Source organism: Pimephales promelas, chromosome 23 (genome assembly GCF_988280905.1).
Source record: "Pimephales promelas chromosome 23, fPimPro1.hap1.1, whole genome shotgun sequence".
Classification (NCBI taxonomy): Eukaryota; Metazoa; Chordata; class Actinopteri; order Cypriniformes; family Leuciscidae; genus Pimephales; species Pimephales promelas.
In genome coordinates this window covers 13,045,011-13,061,847 of record NC_142791.1, presented here as the reverse complement: position 1 = coordinate 13,061,847, position 16,837 = coordinate 13,045,011, and the positions used below count along the sequence as shown (strand labels likewise).

The following is a 16,837-nucleotide window of genomic DNA, read 5'->3' as shown; positions in this document are numbered from 1 at the left end:
CAGATTGTGCCACTGATAACGAGGCAGTGACAGCAGGGACACCAGCGAGCAGACTGTGAATGTCTCTGTGTGGACACACTCCACTGAACATTATTACAGAAGATCTGCAGGGCTGCATTTGAGCGTAATTGCGCTGTTGGCAGCGGCGTGGGTCCCACGTGAGATACAGTTGTTCATTTCTTAAAAGGATGTCAAACCTAGAGGATATAGGGCTGAGCATAAAGGGACTTGGGAGATAAGCTGTGACTTATTAGACAACACCATTTCTTCCTGTTTAACATTATCTTGGTTATAGATTATTGGATAATGTCCATTAGGTGAGAACATTTATATATTATATGCATTAACCAGAGCATAGAAATAATCCTAGTATGTGGCCGTGTCCCAAATGGCACACTTGATATTGGGTTATGGTCTTTGCTCCCAGGTGTCCCATTTGTCATTTGTGACATTCAGAATGGTGCTTTTTCTTTGTGCACTCGGCGGACCATATGCAAAAATGTGGACGCATTAATATCTGGTTACATGTGATGTAATGATCTTGTTTCTTTAGCATTGAAATATGACTGAAATCAGCTCTATTCCCCTCACAGTGTTTGGATTTCTTTCTTTTTTTCTGAAATCATTTTTTGAGAGGACATCTGTTCAGCTCTAAAAGCCATAATCCAGAGAATGAAATTATATTCCAGGGAAACTGCATTAATACAGGGAAGATTTGGCCAGATAAGAAGGGATTAAGTGCGATTAAAAAAATGTACTGTTCTGTGTTTGATCCACAAATTATGGTTATTGCCAGCACTCAAAACGATTCTGGTCTGTGTATTCTCTGCAGTCAGGTGAGTTTCACTTATAGTCATGTTTATCTTTGTGAGATATCCCTGATAAACATAGCCAGATAAGTGCTCAATAAAACAAACCTCCCTGTGTCGGGAAATAAACAAGCGGAACAATGGGCCGCATCTCAGTTGTGTTGTGTGGCAACACCCAGATCATGAAATATGTATAACTTTCATATACTGCATTGCTCATTTTCAAACAAAGAGTAACTGATACCTCCTGAGGTGATGCTACACATTTAGTCCCCTTGGATACAGTGATGTTTTTCCATCTTGTGCCACTGACACTGTTGCAATGCTAACAAGAAAAATGTACCGAATACATGCCGGAATGGTGCAATTAATGCTGTTTTCTGTCTGTCTCTTAGGTTTGGTGCAGCGGGGTGGGCAGAGAGGCGAGCGCATGAGGAGAGGGCGTCCTGAGACCCCCATCTCCACCGCTCGCACACACACGTTCACGGACACACCGCGCCTACAGCCCTCCAGCCGCCATGGTAAACCCCTCATCTTCTGTTTGTGTGGCTGATACAAGGTTGATGTCTAAATGACGAAATCTCCCTTACATGTGTTTCTGTCCAAACCGCTCTAATCTAAAACGAGTTAAGATGTGATGGAGAGTTGAGAGAAAGAGAGAAAAGGGGGGAGGAGATCAGCGTTTGATTAATGGCCCTCACCTCCGGCTTGTGGAAGCAGGGTCTCATGGGAGAGTAGGGCTGTGCGGTTTGAATTATTAAAGTCTGAGAGTTGGGGGGGAGGTTCATAAATAACCCAACGTAATGAGCGCCCTGCTAGCGTGAGCTCTAATGCTAACCCAGCTTTGCCACCGCAGCCGGGGTGACCTTGGATATGCACACGCAAATGCACACACACCCAAGCACATCCCACTGCTTTCCTTTTAGCAGCTTTCAGTGTCTTTTGATTCTGTATCTGTATTGATTTATTGTGCACATAACGAGGTGACCTTCCTGGTTTCACTCGACTTCCTGTCAAACTGTGTGTATCTGTGGGCTCTGCCACTTTGGCCACACACACACACACACAGAAAATGCACTAACTCACACTGGCTGTGTGTCGGCTTGACCCTACACTATCTCAAATAAATTGAGTTTCAGAACATTAAAAAAAGCTCTATTATGAAGCTAATGGTGGTCTGAAAATGAATGCACAATTTTTTTTAGAGTTTTGTGTTTCTGGCTTATAGACTGGTTCTGCATTTCGTTGGTCTGGTGTTTTTTAATGTCATTGAAAATGATTTTTTCTTGTCTCTCAGTTTAAAAAGCAAATAAACAAGCAAACATTGTGCATTAACACAATAAATGTTAAAATAACACACATTTGAAAACATAGCCCAAAAGTTAAACCTTATAACGTGTGATTTTTTTTTTTCTGTGCTAAATGATATAAAGTCTGTAAACAACTTTCAAAAAATTTGCAAGAATATGCAAAATTTGCACCTTTTACAAGCTGGAACCACTTTAAAGCCTAAATAATGTTCATTTTAGGGAAGAATTTAAGTGCTTTAACAAAAACGCAAGCTTCACATTTCAGCTTTTTAAGCCCTCTGCCTCCATTGTATGTGGCTTATTATTACCATGTTTTTATCAGAAAAAAATTAGATTGAATCAAAATTATTTGCAGTGCTTATCAACATGGTTACAAATAGAACATAAACTGCTTGCTTGCTTTTTTTAAAGTTGTTTTTGTATACATTTTTAAAGCGGCATTCCCCAGGTCTATGTTCTAGGGCAGGTTGAGATTTAAACACTTTGGGCATCAGAAAGCTGCTCACGCACACTGCCACAGTCTGTTTGTGTCAATCTCACCACACACACACACATACTCTCTCACTCATCAAGAAGACCTGCATCAGTCAACAACTATTTGTGGTTAGTCTATGCCTACAAGTCTATAATAAGTAGCCTCAGAGCTTTGCAGATCATTGCCTGACTGGAAGACATTTTAATTAGGGGTGTGTAATTAATTTATTACTGAACACTGACCTCAAATATACACACAGAGATGACACAAAACGCCAGTACCCTTGTGTGGTTATTTATTCCATCTGATAGGCAGAGCAGGAGCTATAAATAGACATTACTACAGTAAACACTACTATTTCAGGGACATTTTTTTAATAAATAAACCTTGGAAAATATACATTTCCCTTTTAGTGGACTTGATCCTTCTGTGCGCGCATTTGTCCATCTTTCTCCATTCGATTGAGATCTGTTTGTCTGAATGGGTTCTCAGTGTGCCATTTGTTAATCCAGTGGTTTGATGAAACCCTCCTTTGCTTGATTATACTTGATTTCTTTGTTTCTTTCTTCCTCTCTCACACATGCATGCTTACTTGTTGTCTCTTTCTTACTCTGCCCCCAGGTTTCACAAATTTAAGATTCCTTTCAAAGCACCTCCTAAAGAATCCTAATAGAATCTTGCAAAGAATCAAATAATATCTTGCTCTGTGATAGTCTCATTTTTTCTATTTGGTCGTAGAGTGTTATACTATTATGCTATTCTCAGTTTAGCCTCTGATTAGTTGAAGAATATTGAGGTTTGGTTAGTTTAAGAACGATCTGTTCCAAATTACAATAAAAACGGCATTTGCAGTTCTGTACCTAGACGAAAGAGCGGACATGAAAATTACTTTCAGAATCTTTCTAATGTGAATTTTTTTTAGCAGTAATTGCCACTTTATTTGGTACACCTGTTCAACTTCTCATTAATGCAAATATCTAATCATATAGCAGCAACTCGATGCTTGTCATCTTGGCTTTGTTTCATGAAGCATTATTTTGCTTCTCTTCAGCTATGATAAAGCATCATTTATTCACAGCATCGCCATGCTTGATTTTTAACAGGAATGAAAGCGAGGCTGTGAGGTGTAGACATATATCTCGTCAGTGGGTTGTATTGTTATTTAATGTGTTTTTGGATTGTTCTGCTGACTAAACACTACAAAAAAATCTCAGACAAATTGAGCTGGGGAAAATTGTGATCTAGGACCTTTTATACAGCTTTTTACACTGGATGCCATTAAAAACAGTAAGTCTTATCTCTCGCAGCCTCGCTTTCATACCGGTCATGATGCTGCTCTGAATAAGGTCTATTGCGTGTTCGTGCATTTTGGGGGGGCAGAGGAATGAAGGGAGTGTTTGTTTGGATTGATTTTTTTTTTTTAAATATCAACAGTTTTTCTCAGAAATCTCTTACTGCACCCTTTTTCATTGCAGCCTAATGTGTTTTATGTGGTAGTTGAAGATGCCCAACACTATTGTAATACTCTATATAACCATTATTCTGTGTGCAGCTTGTACGTACTAAGCTTCTTTCTATCCTTATCCATTCTTTCCCTCTTGGTATGATGTGTGATTAAGATCCAGTGCTCTCCGCTCCTCCTTAGCTATTTTACACTCTTTTACACTTCCCAGTATGTTTTACGGCCACTCGCAGGCAGCCATTAGGAGCGCCTCATAAACCCTGTTAAATACTGGCCTGATGCCACAGAGAGGCCGCTGTCACTGCCGGGAACGCACAGATATGCATCTTTTTATCCCAGCCACCCACTACTGCAGATGCTGAAAGACACACGCTCTACAAGGCTGCTTTAATGTTCTCAAACACGTGTAGTTTGTATAGCAGTGTCAAAGTGTTCACTCTGCGTCACGGTAATTGATCAACTCCACTAAAGGTTGCAGCCTTCAACCATCAGTGCTTCGCACTCGACAAACAAGCCCGACCATGAAGGTAAAAGAGTAGCAATGCTCGAGAGCACGTAGATGTGAATTTGAGAATGGTATAATAAATATGCATTCTTGAATGTGAACATTTACACTCACAGCTCCAATGTGAAAACCTGTTAAACAAATAAAGTTGAATGATGAAATTTGCACTCACAGATAATAGTCACACACCTGTATTTTGAATTTGAAGCTGCAGACAAGTTGCCACAAATGTGTAAAATGCCATTCACAGAAATACAATGACACGCACAAACATGGAATATATATTTGCATTTATTCGTACGTTCACATTCGTAATACAACCTCAATTTGGCATTTGCAACTACTAAATTTTGTCACTGCACGCGCCATTACTTTTCGCGATATATGAGGTGTAAAACTAAATTCAGTGGCGGCGAGGGAGGGGGGCAAGCCGTTCACACGAGCCGTTTTGTTGGTTGGCACTTAGTCAATATGACAAAAGAAAGCAAATTTGTGTTTAGTGCAAATAAACCAGCTTCCTGCGTTTTATCAATAATGTATAACGAATTGTGTTTTTTTTTTTATAACTGTTGGTCGATTAAGCCTCATTAAGCATTTTCTTGGTTTTCTATGGGAGGAAAATGCTTAACGTACAATTAAACGAGTTGCGGTCATATTCTGAGCTCAATTGCTTTTCTGTATGCTTTATTTATGGTGTTTCCTGAGTTTAGTCCTTTAATACCATCTGCTTTTCTATAGTATACATTATTAGCATGGTGTTTACTAAGTATATAATTTATTTTTTTAATATCAGTTTAATGCATTAAGCCATGTTAGCGTTTCAGAACATCCTCTTTAACCTTCATACCCAACTGTCAAGCCTCCAGAGTAAAAATATCACTGAATTCCGATTGAAACAAATTAATCTTGTATTTCTTTTGTTGCTGGTTAAACAACAACAGGCGTTCAGAAGATTGATGCATTATGTCGTTTTTATGTGTATAATCTGTGAAAGGTCAGACCCCCCACCGGGAACTGCAGTAGCACTGATATGGGCTTTGATACGCTATTCAGCAAGTCTGCTGTCGAATGTAGAAATGGTACAGGAAGAGCGACAGAATGAAAATGACGGGATTAGGGAATAGAACTCGTGTTGAATATCTGATGTCATTGAGATGCCGGCCCTGTGAAGGATGATGAAAGAATTGATGAAAGATTTGACTGGTAGTGCACACCTACCTTTTTATATCTCTCTTTTATTTTTTTGTCTTCATATTGTGCTGCGTGCAGAGACTAGCTTTCAATGCGCAAAAATTGGAAAACTCTTTATTTTTTTATATTATCTTTGTTGGTTTGCAAGATAATTAGATTATATGAAAGATCTGCATAGAAATGTTTGCAGTTAAACAGCTTGACACATAAAATACCACGAGATTCGTAGATTTTTCTCATTTCTATTCATCAAAGAATCCTGTGTCTTGGGTTCCACAAAAATTTTAAGCAGCAAATTTTACATTTTTTTTTTAAATGTATTTTTACATTACATTTACATCTACTAGCTAGATCTGCTTGCGCTTTGGTTGACGAAGCAACAAAACATCCTCGCACGGCACAAGCCATTGAAATGAATGGGTTTCGTATCGCAGCGTCACACATGCCACGTCTTGTTGCAAAAGCATGTGAAAAAAAAATACAAATTCGCTTGACCAAAAAGCTGTTAATCGTGCGTAAAACAAACAAAAAAATGTCGCCGTTGATGTGTTTAACTGACAGCCCTAATTTCTCGTTAATGCAGTTATCTAATCAACCAATCACATGGCAGTTGCTTTAATGCATTTAGGGGTGTGGTCAAGACAATCTCCTGAACTCCAAACTGAATGTCAGAATGGGAAAGAAAGGTGATTTGAGCAATTTTGAGAGTGGCATGGTTGTTGGTGTCAGATGGGCCGGTCTGAGTATTTCACAATCTGCTCAGTTACTGGAATTTTCACGCACAACCATTTCTAGGGTTTACAAAGAATGGTGTGAGAAGTGAAAAACATCCAGAATGCGGCAGTCCTGTGGACGAAAATGCCTTGTTGATGCTAGAGGTCAGAGGAGCCGACTGGTTCAAGCTGATAGAAGAGCAACTTTACCTTAAATAACCCCTCGTTACAACCGAGGTATGCAGCAAAGCATTTTTGAAGCCACAACACGCACAACCTTGAGGCAGATGGGCTACAACAGTAGAAGATCCCACCACTCATCTCCACTACAAATAGGAAAATTAGGCTACAATTTGCAAGAGCTCACCAAAAATAGACAGTTAAAGACTGGAAAAATGTTGCCTGGTCTGAGTCTCGATTTCTTCAGATGGTAGAGTCACAATTTGCCCTAAAAAGAATGAGAACATCATGCCTTGTTACCACTGTGCAGGCTGGTGGTGGTGTAATGGTGTGGGGGATGTTTTCTTAGCACACTTTATGCCCTTTAGTGCCAAATGGGCGTCTTTTAAATGCCACGGCCCACCTGAGCATTGTTTCTGACCATGTCCATCCCTTTATGGCCACCATGTACCCATCCTCTGATGGCTACTTCCAGTAGGATAATGCACCATGTCACAAAGCTTGAATCATTTCAAATTGGTTTCTTGAACATGACAATGAGTTCACTGTACTAAAATGGCCCCCACAGTCACCAGATCTCAACCCAATAGAGCATCTTTGGGATGTGGTGGAACGGGAGCTTCGTGCCCTGGATGTGCAACTCACAAATCTCCATCAACTGCAAGATGCTATCCTATCAATATGGGCCAACATTTCTAAAGAATGCTTTCAGTACTTGTTGAATCAATGCCATGAAGAATTAATTTCTGAAGGCGAAAGGGGATCAAACACAGTATTAGTATGGTGTTCCTAATGATCCTTTAGGTGAGTTTATATACATACATACATGGATACAATGGGTAGAACAAGTGTTTGATACACTGTCAATTTTGCAGGTTTTCCCACTTACAAAGCATGTAGAATTCTGTAATTTTATCATACTGTAGGTACTCTTTAACTGTGAGTGACGTAATAAAAAAAAGGAAAATAACATTGTTTTTTTTTTGTTTTTTTTGTTTTTTAAGTAACTCACTTTTGTTGCCAGCAATTTTGACTATAATGGCTGTATGTTAAGTTATTTTCAGAGGGCAGTAAATATATACTGCTATACAAGTGCCATTGATTTCATTTCTGGTTCAAAATTGTATGCATCTTAAACATTATGAAACTGCCCCATGTTTGCATTATCTCTGTAATTAACATTCACATGCACTCTTATTAAGGAGTAAATCATGTCAAGAAAGATTAATTGCAACTAAGTGATTTTGATGAATTGTAGGAGACGGCAGAAACCGCAGTTAAGTAGCTGTTCTCTGGTGTACCAGTGTTTGATTGAACCAGTGAGCTCTGATTTCATCAACAAAATGTCAACAACATTTTTTTATTGTTAATTAAAACAGCAAAAAAAAGTGTTTTCATTACTTCAAATAAAATCAACATTAACTGATATACACTCACCGGCCACTTTATTAGGTACCCCATGCAGTAACGGGTTGGACCCCCTTTTGCCTTCAGAACTGCCTCAATTCTTCGTGGCATAGATTCAACAAGGTGCTGGAAGCATTCCTCAGGGAGTTTGGTCCATATTGACATGATGGCATCACACAGTTGCCGCAGATTTGTCGGCTGCACATCCATGATGCGAATCTCCCGTTCCACCACATCCCAAAGATGCTCTATTGGATTGAGATCTGGTGACTGTGGAGGCCATTTGAGTACAGCGAACTCATTGTCATGTTCAAGAAACCAGTCTGAGATGATTCCAGCTTTATGACATGGCGCATTATCCTGCTGAAAGTAGCCATCAGAAGTTGGGTACATTGTGGTCATAAAGGGATGGACATGGTCAGCAACAATACTCAGGTAGGCTGTGGCGTTGCAACGATGCTCAATTGGTACCAAGGGGCCCAAAGAGTGCCAAGAAAATATTCCCCACACCATGACACCACCACCACCAGCCTGAACCGTTGATACAAGGCAGGATGGATCCATGCTTTCATGTTGTAGACGCCAAACATCCGAATGTCGCAGCAGAAATCGAGACTCATCAGACCAGGCAACGTTTTTCTAATCTTCTATTGTCCAATTTCGATGAGCTTGTGCAAATTGTAGCCTCAGTTTCCTGTTCTTAGCTGAAAGGAGTGGCACCCGGTGTGGTCTTCTGCTGCTGTAGCCCATCTGCCTCAAAGTTCGACGTACTGTGCGTTCAGAGATGCTCTTCTGCCCACCTTGGTTGTAACGGGTGGTTATTTGAGTCACTGTTGCCCTTCTATCAGCTCAAACCAGTCTGGCCATTCTCCTCTGACCTCTGGCATCAACAAGGCATTTCCGCCCACAGAACTGCCGCTCACTGGATCTTTTTTTCTTTTTCGGACCATTCTCTGTAAACCCTAGAGATGGTTGTGCGTGAAAATCCCAGTAGATTAGCAGTTTCTGAAATACTCAGACCAGCCCTTCTGGCACCAACAATCATGCCACGTTCAAAGTCACTCAAATCACCTTTCTTCCCCATACTGATGCTCGGTTTGAACTGCAGGAGATTGTCTTGACCATGTCTACATGCCTAAATGCACTGAGTTGCCGCCATGTGATTGGCTGCTTAGAAATTAAGTGTTAACGAGCAGTTGGACAGGTGTACCTAATAAAGTGGCCGGTGAGTGTATATATATATATATATATATATATATATATATATATATATATATATAGTACCTGTGCATTAAAATGGTTTTATTGCGCACCTTCAAGTCCAATTAGAATTGAATATATCATGGTCTGTCTGAATACTCGATTCTTATTGGCTGGAAGTTGTGCAATAAAATTGTTTAATGCAGGGGTAGTTCCAGTTAGTTTAATCAAGTACACAGTACACACACCACTTGAACACAGACTTGAACACCACTTGAACACCCTTTCGGTCAAATATTGTGCTGCAAACATCAATAACAGTTTTAACTTGTCAATGCTGGCAAATAACTATGGTATAAGCCACAGATAATTCACAGCAAGCTGCGCATTAAACGATTTCAAAATGCACTCCACTTCGAGTTGGGTGGTTTTTTTTTTTTTTTCTGCCATGCATTAAAATAGTTTAATGCACATCTAGCTGTAGGTAATCTTCCTTACACACATGCACTGCATTTAGCATTATTTGCGTCACTTTTAGCACCGTTTTAGCACCGTAGCATCGGTCGTGCCCGTTGAGAAGCGTCTCCCTGAATTCTATTAGATCTACTAGATTGGTTATTAGATCTAGTCACGAAGTGGGTGACATTAGCTGAGAGACTGACTGAAGGTAAGAGATAGTGGATGATGAAAGACAGTAGGATTGAGGGTAAGTGGGAGCAGGAGGGCTTCACGTCTGATTAAAAGAGGTTGTTGGGTGACTGTCACTGAGCTCAAATTGATTTCCACCCGTGAGGATGATGTAGAACACACTGACACCTGCAGACACGGGTTAATACAGCACATCAGTGTCTGATGGCGTGTTCCAGGGTGTGAGACACGGCTTCGGACATATGTGAACCTCTTTTTGTAAGCTCTGTAGATGTTACTTCCTTAGACGTTTGTTTTGCCATGAAGGCAAGCAGAGGTGAGTTTGATTGATTAAAGTTTAATCGGCCGCTACAACCTTGCATGTCTGTTTTGCGCCCACTTTACTTTAGGAGATAAATTGAGGAAGTCAGCCAAGGTGATCTTCAGAAGTTGTTAACATAGTGGTGTTTGTGTGTAGCACCTTTATTAGTGTTACGGCTATTTAGTTGTTTCTTCAACTACGGGTGCTTTGGTTTTGTGGATTTGTTGATTTGTTTTGTGACCTTAATATAAAAAGTCTTAGTTTTAATGAAAATGAACTCCTGAAACATAACAGGCCCTATCATTCACCCGGCAGCCCAGTGTGTTTTTTTGCCAGTTTCAGCCCGACGCGATTTCATGCGTTTTCACGTCCCGTGCCAAGTTGTTTAAATGGCAAATACATTAGCTCCAATGTGTGCGCCCATGGGCATCAGCTGGTCTGAAAATGTCTTATTATGTTTTATTTTTCCAGCTAATGAGACTTTTTACTCTCTCCGTCAGAGGTCCATTCGGTCGTTCGGGAACGATGACCGTCATGTCATGGCCAAGCACTCCACCATCTACCCTTCCTCTGAGGTCCTGGAGGCGGTGCAGAGCCTCGTCTCCACGGTGGAGTGCGCCCTGAAACATGTGTCTGAGGGGATGGACCAAACTCAAGCCAGCCAATCAAATCAGTCAAATTCACCCAGCACACAGGAGGAAGAGACGGAGGCCAGCACCGACGAATCACCAGAAGGCAGCACAAAGTGAGTGTTCAAAGTGCATCCTGGGAAAACGGACAGAATTTGTTAGTTGTTGATTTATTGGCTAAAAATCTTTCTGAACTAGAGTCAGTAGTCATATTTTGTGTGTTGTGTCTCAGCGAGGGCAGCAGCTGTAGCAATGGTCCCAGTGAAGGAGCGGTGTTATGTGGAGTGATGAGGATCGGTCTGGTGGCCAAAGGCCTCCTGATTAAAGATGACATGGATCTGGAGCTGGTGCTCATGTGCAAAGAGAAACCCACCAAGACACTGCTGTGCACCGTCTGTGACAACCTCCCGCTGCAGATTGAGGTAACGACACCTGCTCACACCAGAAAAGCCACATGAGCTACCAAAATACACACTTGACCATACAAACCACCTTTACTGATGGAGTTTTGATCTGCTCAAAAAGTTACTGTTTGCGTTTCATCTGTTAAAAAACTCGGGGCTAGTTTTTGCCCCAAAGAACAAGGGAAGCATGTCTGCAATTAAACACTTTTTCCTCTGGATTTGCTAATAATGAAGCATACTGTGGTAATGCACTCATTAAAATATGCTTGTGAAGGTGATTTGTAACTATATGTTACTAAACGATTGTTGCAGTACTGTTTCAATTTCTCCTGAACATTTGCAACTGTAACGGCTTCTGTAATTTCTATTATTTGCCAAACATAAACAGAAATTGCTGCACAACTTCAAAAATATCAAACATGTTTTTATCACTAACTAAAACAAAAAACATAATTTTTATTAATTGACATAAAACTTAGATTTATTAACTTAGAAATGTTTCCTTGGCAACTAAATTAAATAAAATGTTACATTTAAAGTACTAACTAAAATAATATTAAAAAACGAATAAAACTGACAAGCACTTAACAAATTGCATTTTTTTTTCATTTAAAATAAATAATAAATAGCATAATAGTTAATAGTTAAATAATAATAGAATTGCACTAAATCCTGTCAAAATTTGTTTTCAGTAATTAATTTAGACTGTAGGCCAATAATGGGACAAGTCTCTGTGGGACAAGACGTCTCAGAGGGTTTAAAATCAAAATGTAAAATGTGCATTTTTGTGGTTAAGAATTCTCACAAAACAAATTGTTATTAGAGCTTTGAAGCTGTAATAATAGTACTGGTTTATGCAGGTGAACTTTCGGATTTACATTACCAATGTAATTCCTGTTGGAGGAATTTCCTTCATCTAAACGGTTCTGTAGATGTCATGTCCATTTCTGGTTTCTAGTATTATTTACTGATATTATATGGTCATAAAAAGAGTATTTTGATATAACCTTTACTGAGCGATTCTCAGTTTAGTTTGTGTGATGTTTGTGACTATATTTTGTCTGAGACTGCATGTTCGAGTGTATTTTACACTTTTAGTTTGGTTCTATTCGTTCTTTAGACCCCTATTTAGTTCTTGGGTCAGTTGGCATTCACACTGTCGTTTTTAAGACCGAACCAAAAAAGTGCAAATAAAGATAGCTCCTTTATGATAAGAAGAACCAGTCATTCTTCAGCATTCTGTCCTCTTAAGATCACATCTTGTGATATCTTGTCCTGTTTTTGGTTTGTTTAGGTGTCTTTGGTCCCTGTTGCGTTCATATTTTAGTTGAACCGCACCAGAGTTCTTTTGGAAGTGGATCTTTTCAGCATCTCGGTCCGCTTGTTTGGTACATCAGGGTTCAGATGGCGGAGTTCACATTTATTCAAATGAACCGCACTAACAGACCAAGCGCACCAGAGTTTGTTTTAATCCAACCTAACATGCCAAGTGTGAACACATTACACTGCCAGAGTTGTTGACTCAAAAGTGTTTTGAGGGAAATTTAACTGCAGATTTGTATACAGAAAAAAAGCTGCAACGTACGTACATAACAGACGTTCTCTATTTATATGCATCATGTGTAAATAATCTAAACCTGCCAGCAACCAGTTTCCCTAATTAGACACTTAGGACAGGCCGGGAGGGTGGGGTGATCCGTGGTGACCCAGTCTGAACCCCCCATCCAGACAGAAATCCCATTAAAGCAGACTGCACTGCCAGCAGGGCAACTCTCTGTATAATGGATCTGTTCGTAATGGAACGGCAGTTCACTACTTTGTCTTTCTTTACTTTCTTCCTCTTTCTCTCTGTATCAGTCAGCAATTGCATGATAGACATGCACATTTCCTGTCTCAGCTGCGTGCTCAAGTGTGTGTGGACAGCCCCCATCCCCCTCCCTCTCCCAAACACACCCATACACAGGTCACTGTGGTGGGACTGGGAGATGTAATTGATCTCTGGTTTACATGAAAAGACCAGACGGATTGGAAATGTTTGGCTGGAATTAATTGAATGGATTACAAACCTGTTCCCCACATCAAACCGGATTACGTTAAACATTATAGCAAGCATTTGTGCGGTCTGGTTTGTAAATGCTTTGTGACTGTGTGACCAGCTGTGGTCATGTGATAACAAAAAGCCTTACAAATTAGATTCTTGTCCAGTTTGTTTTAAAGTAGGTGTGTTTTGCACTTTTAACCTTATAAAGCCTTGGTCAAAACTTTGCTGAAAAAACTGTAGTATACAATGAACAACAAACCTTCTGTCGTCTGATAGTTCATACTTTTTTTAACAAGTAAACTCTAAAGACGTCACTCTTCAGGTGGTGGTACACACGTCTTTTTGATCTGAAATTTTTAATGATTTTTTATAAATTAAACAGGAATAACTTTTATATTGCTAGTTGTATTTCAAGATGAACATTTACTGGACTGAAGCAACCTTTACTTGATTATCCATAATCACATTTGTGAATATCAAAAATTATACATTAGGCCGTTCAGGATTTATTTGTACATATGTTTTGCCCCCCAAACTAAAACTAGAGCTTTGATCATAAAACTAGGCATTTAAATATCATCTTACTAAAACACATTATTGGGAGATATAGAGTTACAAGTGATATTTAGATTTAGTCATTTGTTATACTCTCACTGAATTTACATACAACTGCACTGATTTACATTGCAAGCAATCAAAATTTCATCCTACTTTTTGGCCATATAAATATCAGCAACTGCATTTGCATATTTATGGATTTTTTTCCCTCCGAGTATGAGCTCAATATTCTCCTATATCATAATATGTGAGCCATAAAAGCCTGATGTGTGAAATTATGGTATTTTTATTTATTTATTTAGATTTTTTTCTAAACATTTCACATCATTTTAATGTGGGCAGTTTTGCAGCTTGGTGTCAGTAAGTGGTATAGGTTCGGGAAGAAAAAAAAAAGGTACTTTTTCTATATTGGGACTGTCATACCGGGAACAAATTTTTGCTACATGATTGTAGTGGCCAATATAATTCTCTAACAATATGACTGCGATAGAAGTTTTAAAAGTTACTATATTGTAGTTTTAACATGAAATCAAAGTTTTTTTGTTACTATCATGGTTATTGTCAAAACCGTTATATAGAGACACTCCTTGTCTATATAAAACATCAAATCATTTCCAAATAAAAGCAAGAAATGTTATTTTCCCATGAAATGATCGGTTTAAATAGCTCACAACTCTACACTAAAATAAAGCCATATATATGATCGTTCATTCTGGGTTATTTTTGCATGTTTTTGACACTTTGGCTAATTAAAAACTCTGACCCCTACAGAAATTGACAGAAGAGAAGTATGAGATACAGCAATGTATTCCCGAGGCCGCCATCTTGGTCTGCACCACGACAGAACCCAAACTCACACTGAAGGTGATGCTCACCTCCCCGCAGATGAAAGACGACTGTGAGACGGAGGAGCAAGGTTTGAGCCTACATGTGACCTACTTCCTTTCTTTTTTTCTTTTCTAAACAGGAGGTAAAGGGGAGGGATGGATGAATGTTTGTGTGTGCATTTTTAGCGATAGTCCATTAGAAGAACGAGCTTTAGTCTCTTCCTTACTCTGCACCCAGAACTCTCTCAGGGCCGTGCACATAAAGCACACACATCAGTGGACTCATCGTATAGTCTAAACACGCACACACAGAGCTGAATCAGCATCAGGTCGAGTGGTCTGTGGGCTGTTAGACTCTTGACCCGCGGGGCCGCTCACGGGAGGTGCTGAACAACAGCGGGAGTAGACACAGACCTACTGTAAAGACAGATCTCCTTTAAACACGACATGAAACACTTTTGTAATGGGACATGAAGCCAAATATTCAGTCAAGAACAATGCAGGGTGGGACTGTGTATTTATTATTTAATCCGTATTACATACTCAACCTGGATAGTAAGAGCATAAGAGCAACCCAGAACACTTTCGGTACATTTCTGGTAGGGGTGTATTGTTTTCCTGCCTTTCATCTGATAGTACTCTGATCAATTAAAATTCTAAACTTATTTACTGGCCTTCATGTCATTTCAAACATGTATGACTTTCTTTCTTTAGCAAACACAAAAGAATAACTGTTGAAGTCCATATTATGAAAGTCAATGGGGTCCAAAATAACACTGGACCCCACTGACTTACATTATATGGACCAAATAATTAATTTTGTGTCCATTGATGAAAGTAAGTGATGCAAGTTTTGAGCAGCATGAAGGTGAGTAAATGACAGGATTTTTTTTTTTTTTTTTTTGGTGAACCATCCATTTTACTCACTTTCGTCCTGTCGTTAATTCACACTTTTTACTGTATCTTTCTTTAAGTCTTGACATTGATATGAATGCGTTATGTCAAGTCTGATTTGGGCTTAGGGTTGGTAATCCCTGATGTAGAGGCAGTTGAGCTCAGAACACATGAGTTAAGTTAAGATGGAAGTCTGTTATTGGAGTTTGTGGTGCCGTGACCCGTGACTGACCGCTTTGACAGCCGAAGCGGTTGTATCTTTAGTGGATGGCATTTAGGCTATAACAATTAGAGCTGCAGTGGTGCAAAACGGGCTGTTTCTTTCTCTCGCTCTCTCCCTCATCCGCAGGGTCCTTGCCTCTTTCACACACACACACACACACACACATTCTGTCGCTCTATGCAAATATGCTAATACTTTGCCAACGAAAAGGTTGCAGCCCTGTTGTAGTACATGCTTGAGTGCTCTTCGGTTACAGTGGCAGTAGCAAACCTCAATACTTAAGAGGGTGATCGAGTTATCTAGATGTGTTATTGTTATGGACTTCATGGATTTCCATTAGTACCACCACAGATATCTGCTGAATTTAACTGTGATAATTTAATTACTAAGTAATGAAGGATACTTGGTAACTGTCTTGAACACTGTGTTGAAATTCTACAAATTTCGACCTAAAATAAGCTTAGAAATTGTGAGCAAATGACCAGTCATATTTGCCAGTGTTTGCATGAATTAATCCAGTCATTTCAATCCATGTAATCTAGAGTTTTGCATGAGGGTGGAAGATTTTTTTTCCCATGCAGATCTGTGTGAGCTGTGATCTCTACACTATTGACAAGACAATGGACATCTTGTGACTGCAACTTTAGTTAGTCAGTTAGCTGTTTATAGATATGTTTAATTAACCAACTTTAATTAATGTACTCCGCAAGAACAAAAAACTGACTGTACTAGCTGATCTTATAGCACCCCTAGTGGCAGCACAGAAAATGTAGCTTATACTTGTGTTTATTGAAACTAGCTAATATTTGACCATTTTGAGATGATCAACACTGCCAAATAACAGATACAAATTGGCACTGTTAATGAATTATGCTTAATTCTCCAATGAAAACATTGCTTAAAAAAATGTTTTACATTTTCAGCCTTAAGGCCCGTACACACCAGGACGAATATCAGCTGCGTTATTCGTCAGCATTTTTCAACGTGTTTTTTGTGTTCACACCCAAGCGATTTTCACTGACGATGAGCCAAGTGAACATGCAAATTCATTCCCTGACAT

General features: G+C 39.4%; 1 protein-coding gene across 5 annotated transcripts in view; it reads left to right on the top strand.

Moving 5' to 3' along the window:
* The window catches only part of strbp (spermatid perinuclear RNA binding protein), a 94,312-nt gene that overhangs the window by 49,900 nt on the left and 27,575 nt on the right, over positions 1-16,837 (top strand). For all 5 annotated transcript variants that reach the window (XM_089126517.1, XM_039675462.2, XM_039675461.2 and 2 more), the window contains exons 3-6: positions 1,205-1,330; positions 10,702-10,946; positions 11,063-11,252; positions 14,605-14,749. In XM_089126517.1, the coding sequence (XP_088982643.1) occupies positions 1,328-1,330; positions 10,702-10,946; positions 11,063-11,252; positions 14,605-14,749 (583 nt within the window). In that variant the 5' untranslated portion in view covers positions 1,205-1,327. The remainder of the gene's footprint in view (positions 1-1,204; positions 1,331-10,701; positions 10,947-11,062; positions 11,253-14,604; positions 14,750-16,837) is intronic.